We start from the raw sequence: 15,437 nt of genomic DNA, 5'->3' as shown, positions 1-15,437 counted from the left end.
CTCCCCCCCCCCCTCTCTCTCTCTCTGTCTCTCTCTGCATTTTTTCTTTCTTTCTTTCTTTCTTTCTGTCTTTTTTCTTTCTAACTATCTCTTTATTTTTTCTATCTATCTTTTTCTTTTTATCTCTCTCTCCCTCTTTCCCTTTCTTTCTTTTTTCTGTCTTTTTTCTCTTTCTTTCTTTCTTTCTTTATAACAATCTCTTTATTTTTTCTATCTATCTATCTATCTATCTATCTATCTATCTATCTATCTGTTTTTTCTTTTTATCTCTCTCTCCCTCTTTCTCTCTCTCTATCTGCCTTTTTTCTTTCTTTCTTTCTTTCTATCTCTTTCTTTTTTCTATCTATCTTTTTCTATTTATCTCTCTCTCTCCCTCTTTCTCTCTCAATCTGCCTTTCTTTCTTTCTTTCTTTATTTCTGTCTTTCTTTCTGTCTGTCTGTTTTTCTTTCTTTCTATCTCTCTGTCTGTCTGTATTTCTTCCGTTCTGTCTCTGCAGCGCCCCCTGTCTGTACCTGAGTGCAGGTGTAGCGGTTGCTAGAGGAGACGCGTCTGTGGATACGGACATGGAGCGGCTGTTGCTGAGCGGGTAGAGGAGCTAGATGCTAAGCTAAGTGTTTAAACCGGTTTAAATTCAGCCCGTGTTCACACAGCTCTGTTGCACACTGCGGTTTCTGTTAGAATATAGTTATTTACAGGTGTAGAGCGCGAGCAGGAGCGGCGGGGAGGCTTATTTAACTCAGATCCGGGGAGAATAGCGCAGTGTTAGAGCAGCACGGCTAGCATGACATAACAGCTCACAGTGCTGGCAGCCCGCAGAGCCTGCTGTTTATAACCCAGCCTGATCAGATCCTCCTGTTCAACCACAGCTCAGATCAGCTCTTATAACATTATAACTACTGTCACACCTCCTCCAGCTATCTCCAAACATCTCCAATCATCTCCAGATCCATCAGCACCACCTGCACCATGAGGAGACCCTTTCTGTTCAGCTGAAACTGAGAAGATCAGAGATATCTCCCATCTTCTGCTGGGGATGCAAAACCTGAAGGAACCTCTTTACTACTCGTATCCTGCTTTAAAGCTCTGGTTGTGTGTGTGTGTGTGTGTGTGTGGTATTGCTAGAGGTGGGCAATATGGCAAATAATATTGAATCATATTGCAAACCATATACAGTATCGAAGTAGAAGTACTTCACTACTTTACTTAGGTACTAAAATGCTGTATCTGTATCTACTGGAGTATTATTTTTACATCACTACTCTACTTAAGTACTACAGTACTCTACTAGAGTAATATTTTTACTTCACAACTGTATCTAAGTGTCTAAAATACTCCACTGGAGTATTATTTTTACTTTACTACTGTACTTAAGTACTAAAATGCTGTATCTACTGGAGTATTATTCTTACTTTACTACTGTACTTAAGTACTAAAATACTATATCTTTATCTACTGAAGTATTATTCTTACTTCACTACTGTTCTTAAGTACTAAAATGCTGTATCTACTGGAGTATTATTTTTATTTCACTACTGTTCTTAAGTACTAAAATGCTGTATCTACTGGAGTATTATTCTTACTTCACTACTGTTCTTAAGTACTATAATACTGTATCTGTATCTACTGGAGTATTATTTTTAGTTCACTACAGTATCTAAGTACTAATCAGCTGTATCTGTATCTACTGGAGTATTATTTTTACTTTACTACTATACTTAAGTACTAAAATGCTGTATCTGTATCTACTGGAGTATTATTTTTACTTCACTACTAAACGTAAGTACTACAATACTCTACTAGAGTAATATTTTTACTTTACAACTGTAACTAAGTACAAAAATACTGTATCTGTATCTACTGGAGTATTATTTTTACCTCACTACTATACTTAAGTACTAAAATTCTGTATCTGTACTCTACTGGAGTATTATTTTTACTTCTTTTACCATTTTTCTATCTATCTATCTATCTATCTATCTATCTATCTATCTTGTCTGGCTGGTTGTGTGTGTGTGGTATTGCTAGAGGTGGGCAATATGGAAAATAATAGTGAATAATATTATACAATACATTTTCAAGACATTTTCACAATAATTTACACTGAATATCACAATATTTGGCATCTGATCAGTTGGAACTAGGCCTGTCTCTATAGGTTAGGTTTTTATTTGTGAATGATATATTGTTGATACATGAATCATCAGGTGGCACGGTGGCTTAGTGGTTGGCACATCCACGTGCACTCTCAAAATCAGCAAAAACGTAATGATGAAACTGGCTCTCATCAAGAAAATCTAGGTGACTACTTCATAAAGCTGACTGAGAAATTGCAGAGATGTGAAAATCTGTCATCTAAGCAGAAGGTGCTACTTTGAAGAATGTAAAATATTAAAACATATTCGGGTTTGTTTAACATGTTTTGTTTATTACATTTTTACATATGTTTTTCTTCATAGTTCGGATGACCTTAGTATTAATCTACAATGCAGAACATTTTAAAATAATGAAAAAAAAACACTGTATTTAAGGTGTGTCCAAACCTTTGACTGGTACTGTATGTTGGCATTTTCTTCAGCCCTAGATACTGTCTGTTTTTGATATTTCATAACGACTTCGTTAAGTATAAATGTGATCTCTTAACCTGCCACCGCATCAGAAACTTTAGGCCGGGTTTGGACGTAGAGCTGGATGATGATCGGGAGCTGCTGGTCGAGGAACAGAAGTCATGCAGAACTCGCGCCCGAAAATTCTGCTTGGAGACAAACCGCCGCAGAAAGTAAGATAAAAGAATTTATACACATATTTACTGACTAACTGTAGTTCTACAGTACAGAGAACAATGCTGGAGGCATTTTCCACCGAGCTGTAGTAAATGAGAGGTAGCGTTATCTTTAATTTATGTGTGTGTTTGAGTGAAATATGATAATAAAGAAAAGCAGTGTAAAAATAGAACTGTTACAGTTGAATGAAACTGTTAACTGAACTGTTAGAATCGCTACTGAACTGTTAGAATCGCTACTGAACTGTTAGAATCGCTACTGAACTGTTAGAATAGCTACTGAACTGTTAGAATTGCTACTGAACTGTTAGAATCGCTACGGAACTGTTAGAATCGCTACTGAACTGTTAGCCTTGCTACTGAACTGTTAGAATCGCTACTGAACTGTTAGCATTGCTACTGAACTGTTAGAATCGCTACTGAACTGTTAGCATTGCTACTGAACTGTTAGAATAGCTACTGAACTGTTAAAATCGCTACTGAACTGTTAGAATCGCTACTGAACTGTTAGCATTGCTACTGAACTGTTAGAATCGCTACTGAACTGTTAGAATCGCTACTGAACTGTTAGCATTGCTACTGAACTGTTAAAATCGCTACTGAACTGTTAGAATCGCTACTGAACTGTTAGCATTGCTACTGAACTGTTAGAATCGCTACTGAACTGTTAGCATTGGTACTGAACTGTTAGAATCGCTACTGAACTGTTAGAATAGCTACTGAACTGTTAGAATAGCTACTGAACTGTTAGAATTGCTACTGAACTGTTAGAATAGCTGCTGAACTGTTAGAATAGCTGCTGAACTGTTAGAATAGCTACTGAACTGTTAGAATCGCTACTGAACTGTTAGCATTGCTACTGAACTGTTAGAATCGCTACTGAACTGTTAGCATTGCTACTGAACTGTTAGAATCGCTACTGAACTGTTAGCATTGCTACTGAACTGTTAGAATCGCTACTGAACTGTTAGCATTGCTACTGAACTGTTAGAATAGCTACTGAACTGTTAGAATCGCTACTGAACTGTTAGAATCGCTACTGAACTGTTAGCATTGCTACTGAACTGTTAGAATCGCTACTGAACTGTTAGCATTGCTACTGAACTGTTAGAATAGCTACTGAACTGTTAGAATTGCTACTGAACTGTTAGAATCGCTACTGAACTGTTAGAATAGCTGCTGAACTGTTAGAATAGCTACTGAACTGTTAGAATCGCTACTGAACTGTTAGCATTGCTACTGAACTGTTAGAATCGCTACTGAACTGTTAGCATTGCTACTGAACTGTTAGAATCGCTACTGAACTGTTAGCATTGCTACTGAACTGTTAGAATCGCTACTGAACTGTTAGAATCGCTACTGATAGAATCGCTACTGAACTGTTAGCATTGCTACTGAACTGTTAGAATCGCTACTGAACTGTTAGAATCGCTACTGAACTGTTAGAATCGCTACTGAACTGTTAGAATCGCTACTGAACTGTTAGCATTGCTACTGAACTGTTAGAATCGCTACTGAACTGTTAGAATCGCTACTGAACTGTTAGCATTGCTACTGAACTGTCAGAATAGATACTGAACTGTTAGCATTGCTACTGAACTGTTAGAATTGCTACTGAACTGTTAGCATTGCTACTGAACTGTTAGAATCGCTACTGAACTGTTAGAATCGCTACTGAACTGTTAGCATTGCTACTGAACTGTCAGAATAGATACTGAACTTATAGAATCGCTACTGAACTGTTAGAATCGCTACTGAACTGTTAGCATTGCTACTGAGCTGTCAGAATAGATACTGAACTTATAGAATCGCCACTGAACTGTTAGAATCGCTACTGAACTGTTAGCATTGCTACTGAACTATTAGAATCGCTACTGAACTGTTAGAATCGCTACTGAACTGTTAGCATTGCTACTGAACTGTCAGAATAGATACTGAACTTATAGTATCGCTACTGAACTGTTAGAATAGATACTGAACTGTTAGCATCACTACTGAACTGTTAGAATCGCTACTGAACTGCTAGCATTGCTACTGAACTGTTAGCATTACTACTGAACTGTAGCATCGCTACTGAACTGTTAGAATCGCTACTGAACTGCTAGCATTGCTACTGAACTGTTAGCATTACTACTGAACTGTAGCATCGCTACTGAACTGTTAGAATAGATACTAAACTGTTAGAATAGATGCTGAACTGTTAGCATCGCTACTGAACTGATAGAATCGCTACTGAACTGTTAGCATTGCTACTGAACTGTTAGCATTGCTACTGAACTGTTAGCATTACTACTGAACTGTAGCATCACTACTGAACTGTTAGAATCACTACTGAACTGTTAGAATCACTACTGAACTGTTAGCATCGCTACTGAACTGTTAGCATTGCTACTGAACTGTTAGCATCGCTACTAAACTGTAAGCATTGCTACTGAACTGTTAGCATCGCTACTAAACTGTAAGCATTGCTACTGAACTGTTAGAATCACTACTGAACTGTTAGCATCGCTACTGAACTGTTAGAATCGCTAGAGAACAGTCAGCATTGCTAGAGTACTGTCTGTAGTACTACGTAGTAATACTGCACCATTAGCATCACTATAGCATAATCGTTATTGCTACTGCCCTGTTATCAATGCTAAAACACAGTTAGCATCGCTACTGGACCATTAGCATTATTAGAGCACCTTTAGCATCGCTACTGCGTTGTTAGCATCGCTAGATCACCTTCGGCATCGCGAAAGAACACTAGAACACTCTTGTTATTATTACTGCTCTGTTAGTAGCTTCGCTAGAGCACCGCTAGAGCACCGTTAGCACCGCTACTGCACTGTTAGCATCGCTAGAGCACCTTCGGCATTGTTAGAGCACTGTCGGTAACACTGCTACACCGTTAGCTTTGCTAGAGCACATTCAGCATCACTAAAGCACCATTAGCACCGCTACAGCACTGTAAGCATGGCTAGAGCATCTTCAGCATCGCTAGAGCACTGTCGGTATTAGTACAGCACCGTTAATTTCGCCATAGCGCATCTTCGGCTTCACTAGAGCACTGTTAGCATCGCTAGAGCACTGTCTGCATCACTAGAGCATCATTACTATTGCTACTGCACTGTTAGCATCGCTACTGCTCCGTTAGCAGTGCTTCTGCACCGTTAGCATCACTATAGCACCTTTAGCGTCGCTAGAGCACTGTTAGCACTGCTACAGCACTGTTAGCATTGCTAGAGCACATCCACATCGCTAGAGCACCGTTAGCACCGCTACAACACTGTTAGCATTGCTAGAGCACTGTTAGCTTTGTTAGAGCACCGTCGGCATTGCTGGAGCAATGTTGGTATCACTTCTGCACCATTAGCTTCACATTGTCGGCATCACTAGAGCACCCTTAGCATCACTAGAGCCTCATCACTATTGCTACTGCACTGTGAGTATAGCTAGAGCATCATTGGTATCACTACTGAACCGTTAGCATTGCTAGAGCACTGTCGATATCACTGGAGCATTGTCTGTATCACTGTTAGCGTCACTGCTAAACCATTACCATTACTACTGCACTGTTAGCATCGCTAGAGCACCTTTGGTATTCCACCATAGAGCACCTTGGGCTTCACTAGAGCACTGTTAGCATCGCTAGATCACCTTTGGTATTCCACCATAGAGCACCTTGGGCTTCACTAGAGCACTGTTAGCATCGCTAGATCACCCTTGGCATCGCTAAAGCACTGTCGGTATTAGTACAGCACCGTTAGCAATGATACTGCACTGTTAGCATCGCTAGAGCACCTTTGGCATCGCTAGAGCACTGTCGGTATTAGTACAGCACCGTTAGCTTTGCAACAGCCCCGTTAGCACTGATACTGCACTGTTAGCATCGCTAGAGCATCCTCACTATTGCTACTGCACTGTTAGCATCGCTATTGCCCTGTTAGCATTGCTACTGCACCGTTAGAGCATTGTCAGCATCACTAGAGCACCCTGAGCATCACTAGAGCATCATCACTATTGCTACTGCACTGTGATTATATCTAGAGCATCATCGGTATCACTACTGAACTGTTTGCATTGCTAGAGCACTTGAGCATTGTTGGTATCACCGTTAGCATCACTGCTAAACAATTACCTTCACTACTGCACTGTTAGCATCGCTATCATCTGTATCACCAAATCACTGTCAGTATCACTACTGTACTGTTACTAAAGATAGACAGCTTTCAAGACTATATGGATTTTGAAATTTTTATTATTTAAGAGAAAAATGAATAATAATAAAAAAATATATAGCCTATATATATATTTTTTTTCTGATATTATCACAAATAATATGATATAGAACACCTCTAATTTGTATAAATATACACATATATAAGAGTTTATTTTTATATGTGTGTGTGTGTGTGTACGTATGTGTAGTTTATATAGCAGTAAAATTATAAATATAGTAAAGGTCAAAGCATGCAGTGGCATAGAGCACAGAGCAGTGGCATAACAGCTCCATGTGCAAGTGTGTGTGTGTGTGTGTATGTCTGTGTGTGTGTGTGTGTATGTCTGTGTGTGTGTGTATGTGTGTGTGTGTGACCTGAAGCTTACCCTGCTTCCTCAGCAGCAGCAGCAGCTTATGTATCTGAGGCAGGTTCTGCCCCGGTCCGGTGAAGGCGGCACTGGCACGTCCAGTCCACAGATACTGTTATTCAATGCTTTATTCTCCAACCTGGATTTGGCCTCCTGAAATAGATCCGCTAATCAGCGTGGATACAGTTACTTATAACAGACATCAGTGACCGGACCAGCAGCTCACACACACCACACACACTCCACACACACTCCACACACACACCACACACACTTTACTCCACCAAACTAATGACTCTTAGTGATATAAAAGCAAATATTTATCAAAGATTCTGTTAAAAACAGGCAAAAAGTGATAATACAAAATACAAAAATGTGTTTGACTGCCACACACATGCAGACTTTATGACAATGGGTAGGCAATGTTAGATACATTTACTGTATGTACTAGAAAAAAAAAACTATTTTCAGATTAGATTGAGGGAAACATTGCTTGCTAATAACTACAGACAATCAACAACACAAAATATATAACACCATGCAAAGAAATTAAATCTTGGCCTGAAAAAAGCAATTCCACAATTACAGTTTAAATGTACAGCTCTGGAAAAAAATTAGTTTCTGAATCAGTTTCTCTGATTTTGCTATTTATAGGTTTATGTTTGAGTAAAATGAACATTGTTGTTTTATTCTATAAACTACAGACAACTTTTCTCTCAAATAAAAAAATAAATATTGTCATTTAGAGCATTTTTTTGCAGAAAATGAGAAATGGCTGAAATAAAAAAAAGATGCAGAGCTTTTAGACCACAAATAATACAAAAAAACAGCATGATAAGTTATGCTGAATGCTTTATTGCATGAAATAAATTTGAGTATAAAAATGAACTGGATAATAAGGCACATTTTGCAACACTAGTAAGGAACAGGGGTCTCGCCATGCTTTCCTTCTAATTCACCAGGGTGAATGGTGGTGGTGTGGAGGTAGCTAAACTTAAGCAAAGTTAAGCAAAGCTAAGCTAAATAAACAAAACTGTAATTCTTAAAAAAAAAACATTTTCATTTAAAGTCAAAAGAGCACTGCATGTTAATCCACGCAGATTTATCTCCTGAAAACTGTTTATTTAACTGTTAACTCCTGGGTGCAGCAGCATTAGCATTAGTGGCTAACTGCTGACCGTGGTTAGCGCTAGTGAATGAAAGACCTGGCACTTAGCGCAGTTAGCGGCTAATGGAGAAACTTCACTGAACCTCCTGTATAACTCTGTACTTCAGTGGAGTGGCTTTACTGCTCCTTAATACTTGACTGATAAAGTTTATACATAAGGAGCACTGACAATTTTTGGGAAAAGTAAAGGATTTTAAGTGCACCTTATAGTGCAAAAATACAGTAGTTCTAATAATATTTTTATTGTTACTATTTCTAGTAGTAGTAGTATTATTATAGTAATATTATTGTCTTATTTTAGACTCTCTGAATCTTCATAATGTTTTCATGATGGTGTGTCTCTCTGTATGTATCGATGCATATTTAAAAAAACAACATAATTAGTCACTTACATATAAATAAAATCAACATGAGTGTACAGTCTAAGTGAGACTCCTCCAGCTCTGCTCTGCTTGCTGGTGTTTATGTTTTTTGGGATGCATGCAGCGCTGCTATCTGAAGCCGATATTCCATTAACAAATGAATTTTGTTGAAATGTCAGCTTAGAGTCCGGGTCCGGTTTCTCTCGGCACCGCTGAGACAATGACAGCCTGAATAATGAGACGATGATATCGCCAATGGAAAAGATGCAGCTCCTTCATCTCATATTTAGATGCTTTTAGTTTAATACTCTTTATCTGCTCATCTGTCTGTCTCTCTCCCTGTCTCCCTGCCTGCCTCTGTGTTTCTCTTTAACTCTCTTTTGCTCTCTCCCTGTCTTTTGCTCTGTCTCTTGCTCTGTCTTTTTTCTCTCTTTGTCTCTCTGTCTTACTGTCTGTCTCTCTTACTGTCTGTCTCTTTCTCTCTCTCTCTTAATCAGTCTCTCTCTCTCTCTCTATGTTTCAGTTTCTAAAGGATTGTTTTGATTCATTTCAGGAGGAATTTTCTAACATAATTTGAAATATAGATCTTATATATGGAAGAAAGTGAGCCTTTTAAATTATTTTGTAGGAACATTCAAATTGCCCATATGGCTTACGACAGGGGTGTCCAAACTACGGCCCACGGGCCATTTGCGGCCCGTTTCCTTTTTTGGAGCGGCCCATGAGGTATTTTAGAAATAGAATGAAAGTTGGCCCGCTGTTAAGCAGGTTTTTATAATGTGAGATTCAAAGTTTGAACGCTAGGTGTCAGAAACGGGCCAAAGAGTCTAAAAGTGGCGAGAGTGAAGTTGTAGCGCAAAAAAAATGGGCCAAAGAGTCTAAAAGCGGAGAGAGTGATCAGTTCTAGCGCAGAAAAACAGGCCAAAGAGTCTAAAAGCGGAGAGGGTGCGCATTTCTAGTGCAAAAATCGGGCCAAAGAGTCTAAAAGCGGAGAGAGTGTTCAGTTCTAGCGCAGACAAACAGGCCAAAGAATCTAAAAGCGGAGAGGCTGCGCAGTTCTAGAGCAGAAAAACGGGCCAAAGAGTCTAAAAGCAGAGAGAGTGCGCAGTTCTAGCACAGAAAATGTTTTATTTAAAGTGGTATATTTCATTATTTGTTTTATTACAGAGTCTGTGGCCCGTGACTTCAAATATATTTCTCCTTCTGGCCCCCAACAAAAAAAGATTGGACACCTCTGGCTTATGAGGAGGAATAAAGCTAGTGGTGCTGGTTGTGTGCATCCTGAGTTGATGCTAAAAGGGCTGATGGCGGGATGTATAAAAGTGGAATATGGGTATTATAAGTTGGTAGACCACCTTAAGGAATTTGCTGTGGTATGGGGACATGGTGATGCTTTGTGTAGTGTTGATGAGGATTTACAACTAATTCTTCATTTTTAAGTTGTGTTTAGTAATATGAATGAACACCAGGAGGGTGAAGACTAACACACGCCTCCTCCGACACATGTGAAGTCAGACTCCGCCTCTTTTTGAACTGCTGCTGATGCAGTATTACAGCGCTAACGCTCGGAGGAAAGTGCAGCGCAGACTCGGTTCTGATACAGCAGCTCACAGATGCAACCTTGTGCTGATCCACATCACCCTAGGAGTGATGAGGGGAAGAGAGTCAATTGTGCTTTTTCAGGGCTCCTGCATTCGATGGCAAGCTGCATGGCCGGGATTCCAACCAGCGAACTGGACCACTCAGAGCTAGTAATATTAATTAATGGAAAAGAGTGTATGTTGTAAATGGAATTTCTGGAAAAATAAAGTGGAGTACATGTTAAAAAATGTCTCTGTCTGTCTCTCTTTCACTGTTTCGTACTATCTCTCTCTCAGGGCTCTGGAGGAGAGGAGGAGGCAGTGGGATGTTCAGGAGCAGAGGTTGAGAGAGAAGATCCTGCAGCAGAGGAAGCAGAGGGTACAGGATGCTACAGAGCGATTTCAGAGAGCTCATCTCCCTCCATCTCTACGGAGGAGACCAGGTCAGAACATCAGACCCCACCACTGACCCTCACTGACCATGATCACCATACCTTCTCTGATTTGATTGGTTGGTTTGAACTGTATATGGATCTTTAATATTACCATCTGCTGGTGTTGATCCACTGTGTTTTATTATCAAGTCTAAAGTCAGTGCAGTTTTGTTTTCCCACAAAATCTTACAGCACTTCATATCTTACAGCTTCACTCTGCTGAAAACAACTTTTATGGAGATGCAGATTTCATTTTCCAGCAGGATTTGGCACACTGCCCACACTGACAAAAGTACCAATTGGTCTTATATAATAATCATCAACAATAAAATAAATACAATTGTTTTAATTTAATTCTTTAGGTTCTGGTAAAAGAGTTCCTAACCTGGATGAAGCACTTGGACAGATTCATGGATCCCTGGGCTCTTATGTTCAGCATTCACTCATCAGCAGGTTGGACACTTTTACATTTACAGTAATGCAGTATAATCCACTTTAACAATCCTCTCCATCCTTTTGTACATTTTATTTTACTTTGTGTTACTGATGAGGTTATTGAAGATTTATTCTATAAGTGACACCTTCAAATTCACAATTAAATCTCTATTTAGTGTGTGTATGCTATTGCTTTTTAATACAGGAGATATATTAAGTTATTTTATATTGCTGTGTTGTTTTATTTAGAAGCTGTACTCCCTCCCCTAAACCTCCAGGGGGCTCCAGTGGTCCTCACAGCAGGCGTGTGGTTTCTGCAGCCGAGGCCTACAGCAGACTCATGCAGGAGAGAAGCCTGAGTGAGTTCAAGAGCAGCCAGCTGATCTTCCTCAACCAGCTGCAGGAGACAGAGCACCAACCGCAGGTCAGCCCACAGGTCAGCCCTCGGGTCAGCCCACAGGTCAGCCCACGGTTCGATAGGGCCCATAGTATTAAAACACAGTGGGATACAACACCAATGCCCAAATCCAATTTACTGACCAAATTCGATGTTTATTTAAGGCTGTTTACTATATATTTTTATATGACCCATATCTGACAGCTCTCTGATTGGTTGATTGTGACATGCATGCACAACAGAGCAGTGCTTCACGTTAAGTTTCACTTTAATCCTTCAGACAGAATCTCAAGAGCTATGAATGAGTCCAGAGTGCAGCTGAGTTTATCACAGAGGATTCGCTGCAGCTCACTGGAAAAAACGCATTCCTATATTATTGGAAGAAACACATAAGTCCCTCACTCACTCTGTTGTCCATTTTCCTCCTTTTTAGCTTTTTTTCCTCCTCACTGTCTTAAAAGGTCGCATAATTTCAGATCTGCCCGGATTTCAACACCACATATTGAATTGACCCAAATTGGAATTGGAACATCAAATTCAGTGTGTTTTTAGCTGTTCACACTGTGACACACTGCCCAAATAAATTTTTCTGACCAAATTTGACGTTTATTTAAGGCTGTATACTATATCTTTTTAAGATGGCATTTGTCTGAATGTTTTTTGCTTTGTAAGTGATGTGCATGCTTAACAGAACAGTGCTTCACGTTAAGTTTCACTTTAATCCTTCAGCCAGAATCTCAAGAGCTACGACTATGAGATATGAGTTCATTTATTTTCCTTTCATGCTGCAGCCACATTTGGCCAATTTGTTAGGAACACTGCATGTCATGACTGGCACAGGAGTCTTTTAATATTATTGGAAGGAACACATCAGTCCGAATATTTATGAGCTCTGTTATTTTGTTTTTTCTTCATTGAAGCCCCTCACTCACCTCCCGTCTACTCACGCTCACTTTTCTTTTTTTTTTTCTTCTCACCGTCTTTTTCTTCTGTTTGACGCAAAATTCACATGAATTCTGATGCGGATGTATCAGATTTCAACATCACGTATATATGAGATTCGGTGTGTTTTTTGTTGTTCACACTGCGACACAAACCACACAACTGTATCACATATGACGTTAAAGTTTGGATTGAACCACTAAATTAACCATTGTCTGATGACAATCTTTACATCTAAACTCAAAATTAAACCACAAAACTGTGTTTTTAATAAAATACAATACAGCCGCTATATATAGCTTTTAGTATGAGAATTACGAGTCTTTTACTTAGAATTACACCATGTCTCACTGCAAGAGACTCTAAAATATCACCAAAATTCACTCAGAGATTAAAATAAAAATAAACCAGTTCACTCTTCATTTTCTTACTAAAGATTATTCTTGGATTAAAGGTGTTTTAAAAGCAAGCTTTATTATTCTCGGCTTAATTACATTAACTTCTTCCCACGCCTTAATAAGTTGTGCCCACAACTTAATGTTCTTGTTACCAAGCCTTAATGATCTCGAATAAGATCCTAAGGCGACACGTTATTTATATATTTTTTACATTATGTCACCTTCTGATTCTGATGTGGACGTATCGCATTTTAACACCACATAATTCAGATTCAATGTGTTTTTCGCTGTTCACACTGCAACACAAACCACAAAGCTGTATCACATATGATGTTGAAATTGGGATTTGGGCCACATTTAACCTGCTGTGTGAACGTAGCCTAAATGAACCACTGTCTGACGCCAATCTTTACATCTAAACTAATAATAACAAAAACAAAACTGTGTTTTAAATTAAATAAAAAAATTATACAGTGTTAGAAAACAAAATATCGCAATACTTTGATACATCAATATTGTCTAACATCTCTCCTGATAAGGGTGTATTAAGGGTGTGTGAGTTTTAATTGATGCTGTTTTAGAGGATTACATTAGTCATCACCATTCTAGCCTTGAGCTCCACCTGCAACAACTCGCCGGAGCATCGCCTGAACAAGTACAAGGCCCTCTAAAGGACCTTCCAGCGCGCACACACACACACACACACACACACACATACATACTGTACAGACAAACTGGTTTTGCTATTCATGTGAGGACCTTACATTCACATAACAATAACTGTAGCCTATTTATGCTCCACCCTATCCTTAACCTGAGTGACCAAAAGTAAATAATTTTACCTCCTAAGTCTTTGCTATTTGGGCTAATTGGCACCTGATTAATATAAAAACAAAAAAATATCTTTTTACAAGATGTAGTTTCTGAAAAAAAAAAATGATGTCCACATATGAGGACTTTAGGTTTATATTTCAGTAGAACACAATGAAATGATGTGCAAAATGATTGTTTTTTGCCTAAACACAGCAGCATTTTTGGATGAGTGCAAAAAACAAAGGTAGAAACAACAATTGTGCCCCTTTGAGCATTATGTCTTATTTAACACAAAGACACTGTAAGGTGTTAAACTCTTCTGTTAAACCACTAGGTGGCAGTATATAATGGCCTCATAAGAGGACACCAGGCCCTTATAGAGCAAAGTTTGTAGAGGGTTGTGGTCTAGACGACCCAAAATGTGATGTCCACACATGTGGACGCCAGGAGGTCCTCGGAGATTAAATATTTTAGAAGTTGTGAGGACCGCCAAGATGTCCCTTACAAACGAATGTGTGAGCACTGGTGAGACAAAATATCGATATATGCAATATATTGTACCTTTTTGTTGATGATACTTTATAAATATAGATATATACGCATCAAAAATGGATATTTTCATTGAAACACTGGTACTCTAAACTCCCTAAAAAGACTTAAATACTTAACTTAAATACCCGCCCCTCAATTAAACTTACTAAAATTCATTAATAGGCTTCATTACTCCACATGGTGGCGCTATAATCAAATTAATAGAGTTGTGGTGAAGAATTTTGATTGGTAAAGTCTTTGAAACTAACACTAATAAATCTATAATTTGTGGTATTTGCTTATTTAGGAGTATTTTATCCTCTTTAGTAACTAGAAAATTGTCTTGTGCATTAAACACAAATACTTAATCACGTAACTTTACTGGAGTAATTATTTTTACATTTTCACACAATTATCTGATCTTTCTACTCCTTACATTTTAATAAAAACAGCCTCGTATTTCATTTCAGCTGTTTTTTATTACGGCTTCTCATCGATTAATAAAACCCCTATCCAGATAAATCTCTCCATTCACTGTGCACTATAGGACTCTGTGGGCGTGGCCTAAGCTTTTGTTCTTAATGGCTTTATTTTTTCTCCTTACATTACTTTTACTTTTATACTTTAAGTCAATTTGAAATCAGTACTTTTTTAAACACTTTTACTTAAAGAGTAAAAAGCTTGAGTTGATTCTTCTTCAACTTTTAGAGAAGTATTTTATTAAACCCTAGTATCTAAAATATACTTCTACCTACAGAGTAATGAATGGAGATACCCCTAACCCTAAAGTGAGGACGTCTGGTCCTCACAAAGTTATCAAAACACGCACACACACAGGAATTCTACCTGTGCTGGGTGGGAGCCAGGACATAATCCTTTAATTCTGAACAGAGCAGGACAGAGCAGAGCGGCTGTAATCCTGTTTAGAACTGAAGCAGAGTTTCTGTTTTGGTTTGTTTGGTTTTATTTTTTCTAGCCAAGAAATTCTGAGAATCTGTTGCTGAGGAACTGTGTGGAATCTGTTA

At 38.6% G+C, this 15,437-nt stretch overlaps 1 protein-coding gene across 3 annotated transcripts in view; it reads left to right on the top strand.

The window, feature by feature from the left end:
* The first annotated feature begins 504 nt into the window (after positions 1 to 504).
* Positions 505 to 15,437, top strand: part of cep126 (centrosomal protein 126) — a 37,120-nt gene continuing 22,187 nt past the window's right edge. For 2 of the 3 annotated variants that reach the window (XM_022665996.2, XM_022665995.2), the window contains exons 1-5: positions 505 to 1,066; positions 2,658 to 2,777; positions 10,760 to 10,905; positions 11,259 to 11,349; positions 11,581 to 11,767. In XM_022665996.2, coding sequence (XP_022521717.2) covers positions 1,035 to 1,066; positions 2,658 to 2,777; positions 10,760 to 10,905; positions 11,259 to 11,349; positions 11,581 to 11,767 — 576 coding nt within the window. In that variant the 5' untranslated portion in view covers positions 505 to 1,034. The remainder of the gene's footprint in view (positions 1,067 to 2,657; positions 2,778 to 10,759; positions 10,906 to 11,258; positions 11,350 to 11,580; positions 11,768 to 15,437) is intronic. The other variant, XM_022665997.2, reaches the window with a different exon arrangement.

This window comes from Astyanax mexicanus, chromosome 9 (genome assembly GCF_023375975.1).
Source record: "Astyanax mexicanus isolate ESR-SI-001 chromosome 9, AstMex3_surface, whole genome shotgun sequence".
Taxonomy (NCBI): Eukaryota; Metazoa; Chordata; class Actinopteri; order Characiformes; family Acestrorhamphidae; genus Astyanax; species Astyanax mexicanus.
Note: the sequence above shows the minus strand (reverse complement) of the source record. Positions and strands in the feature narration are given on the sequence as shown.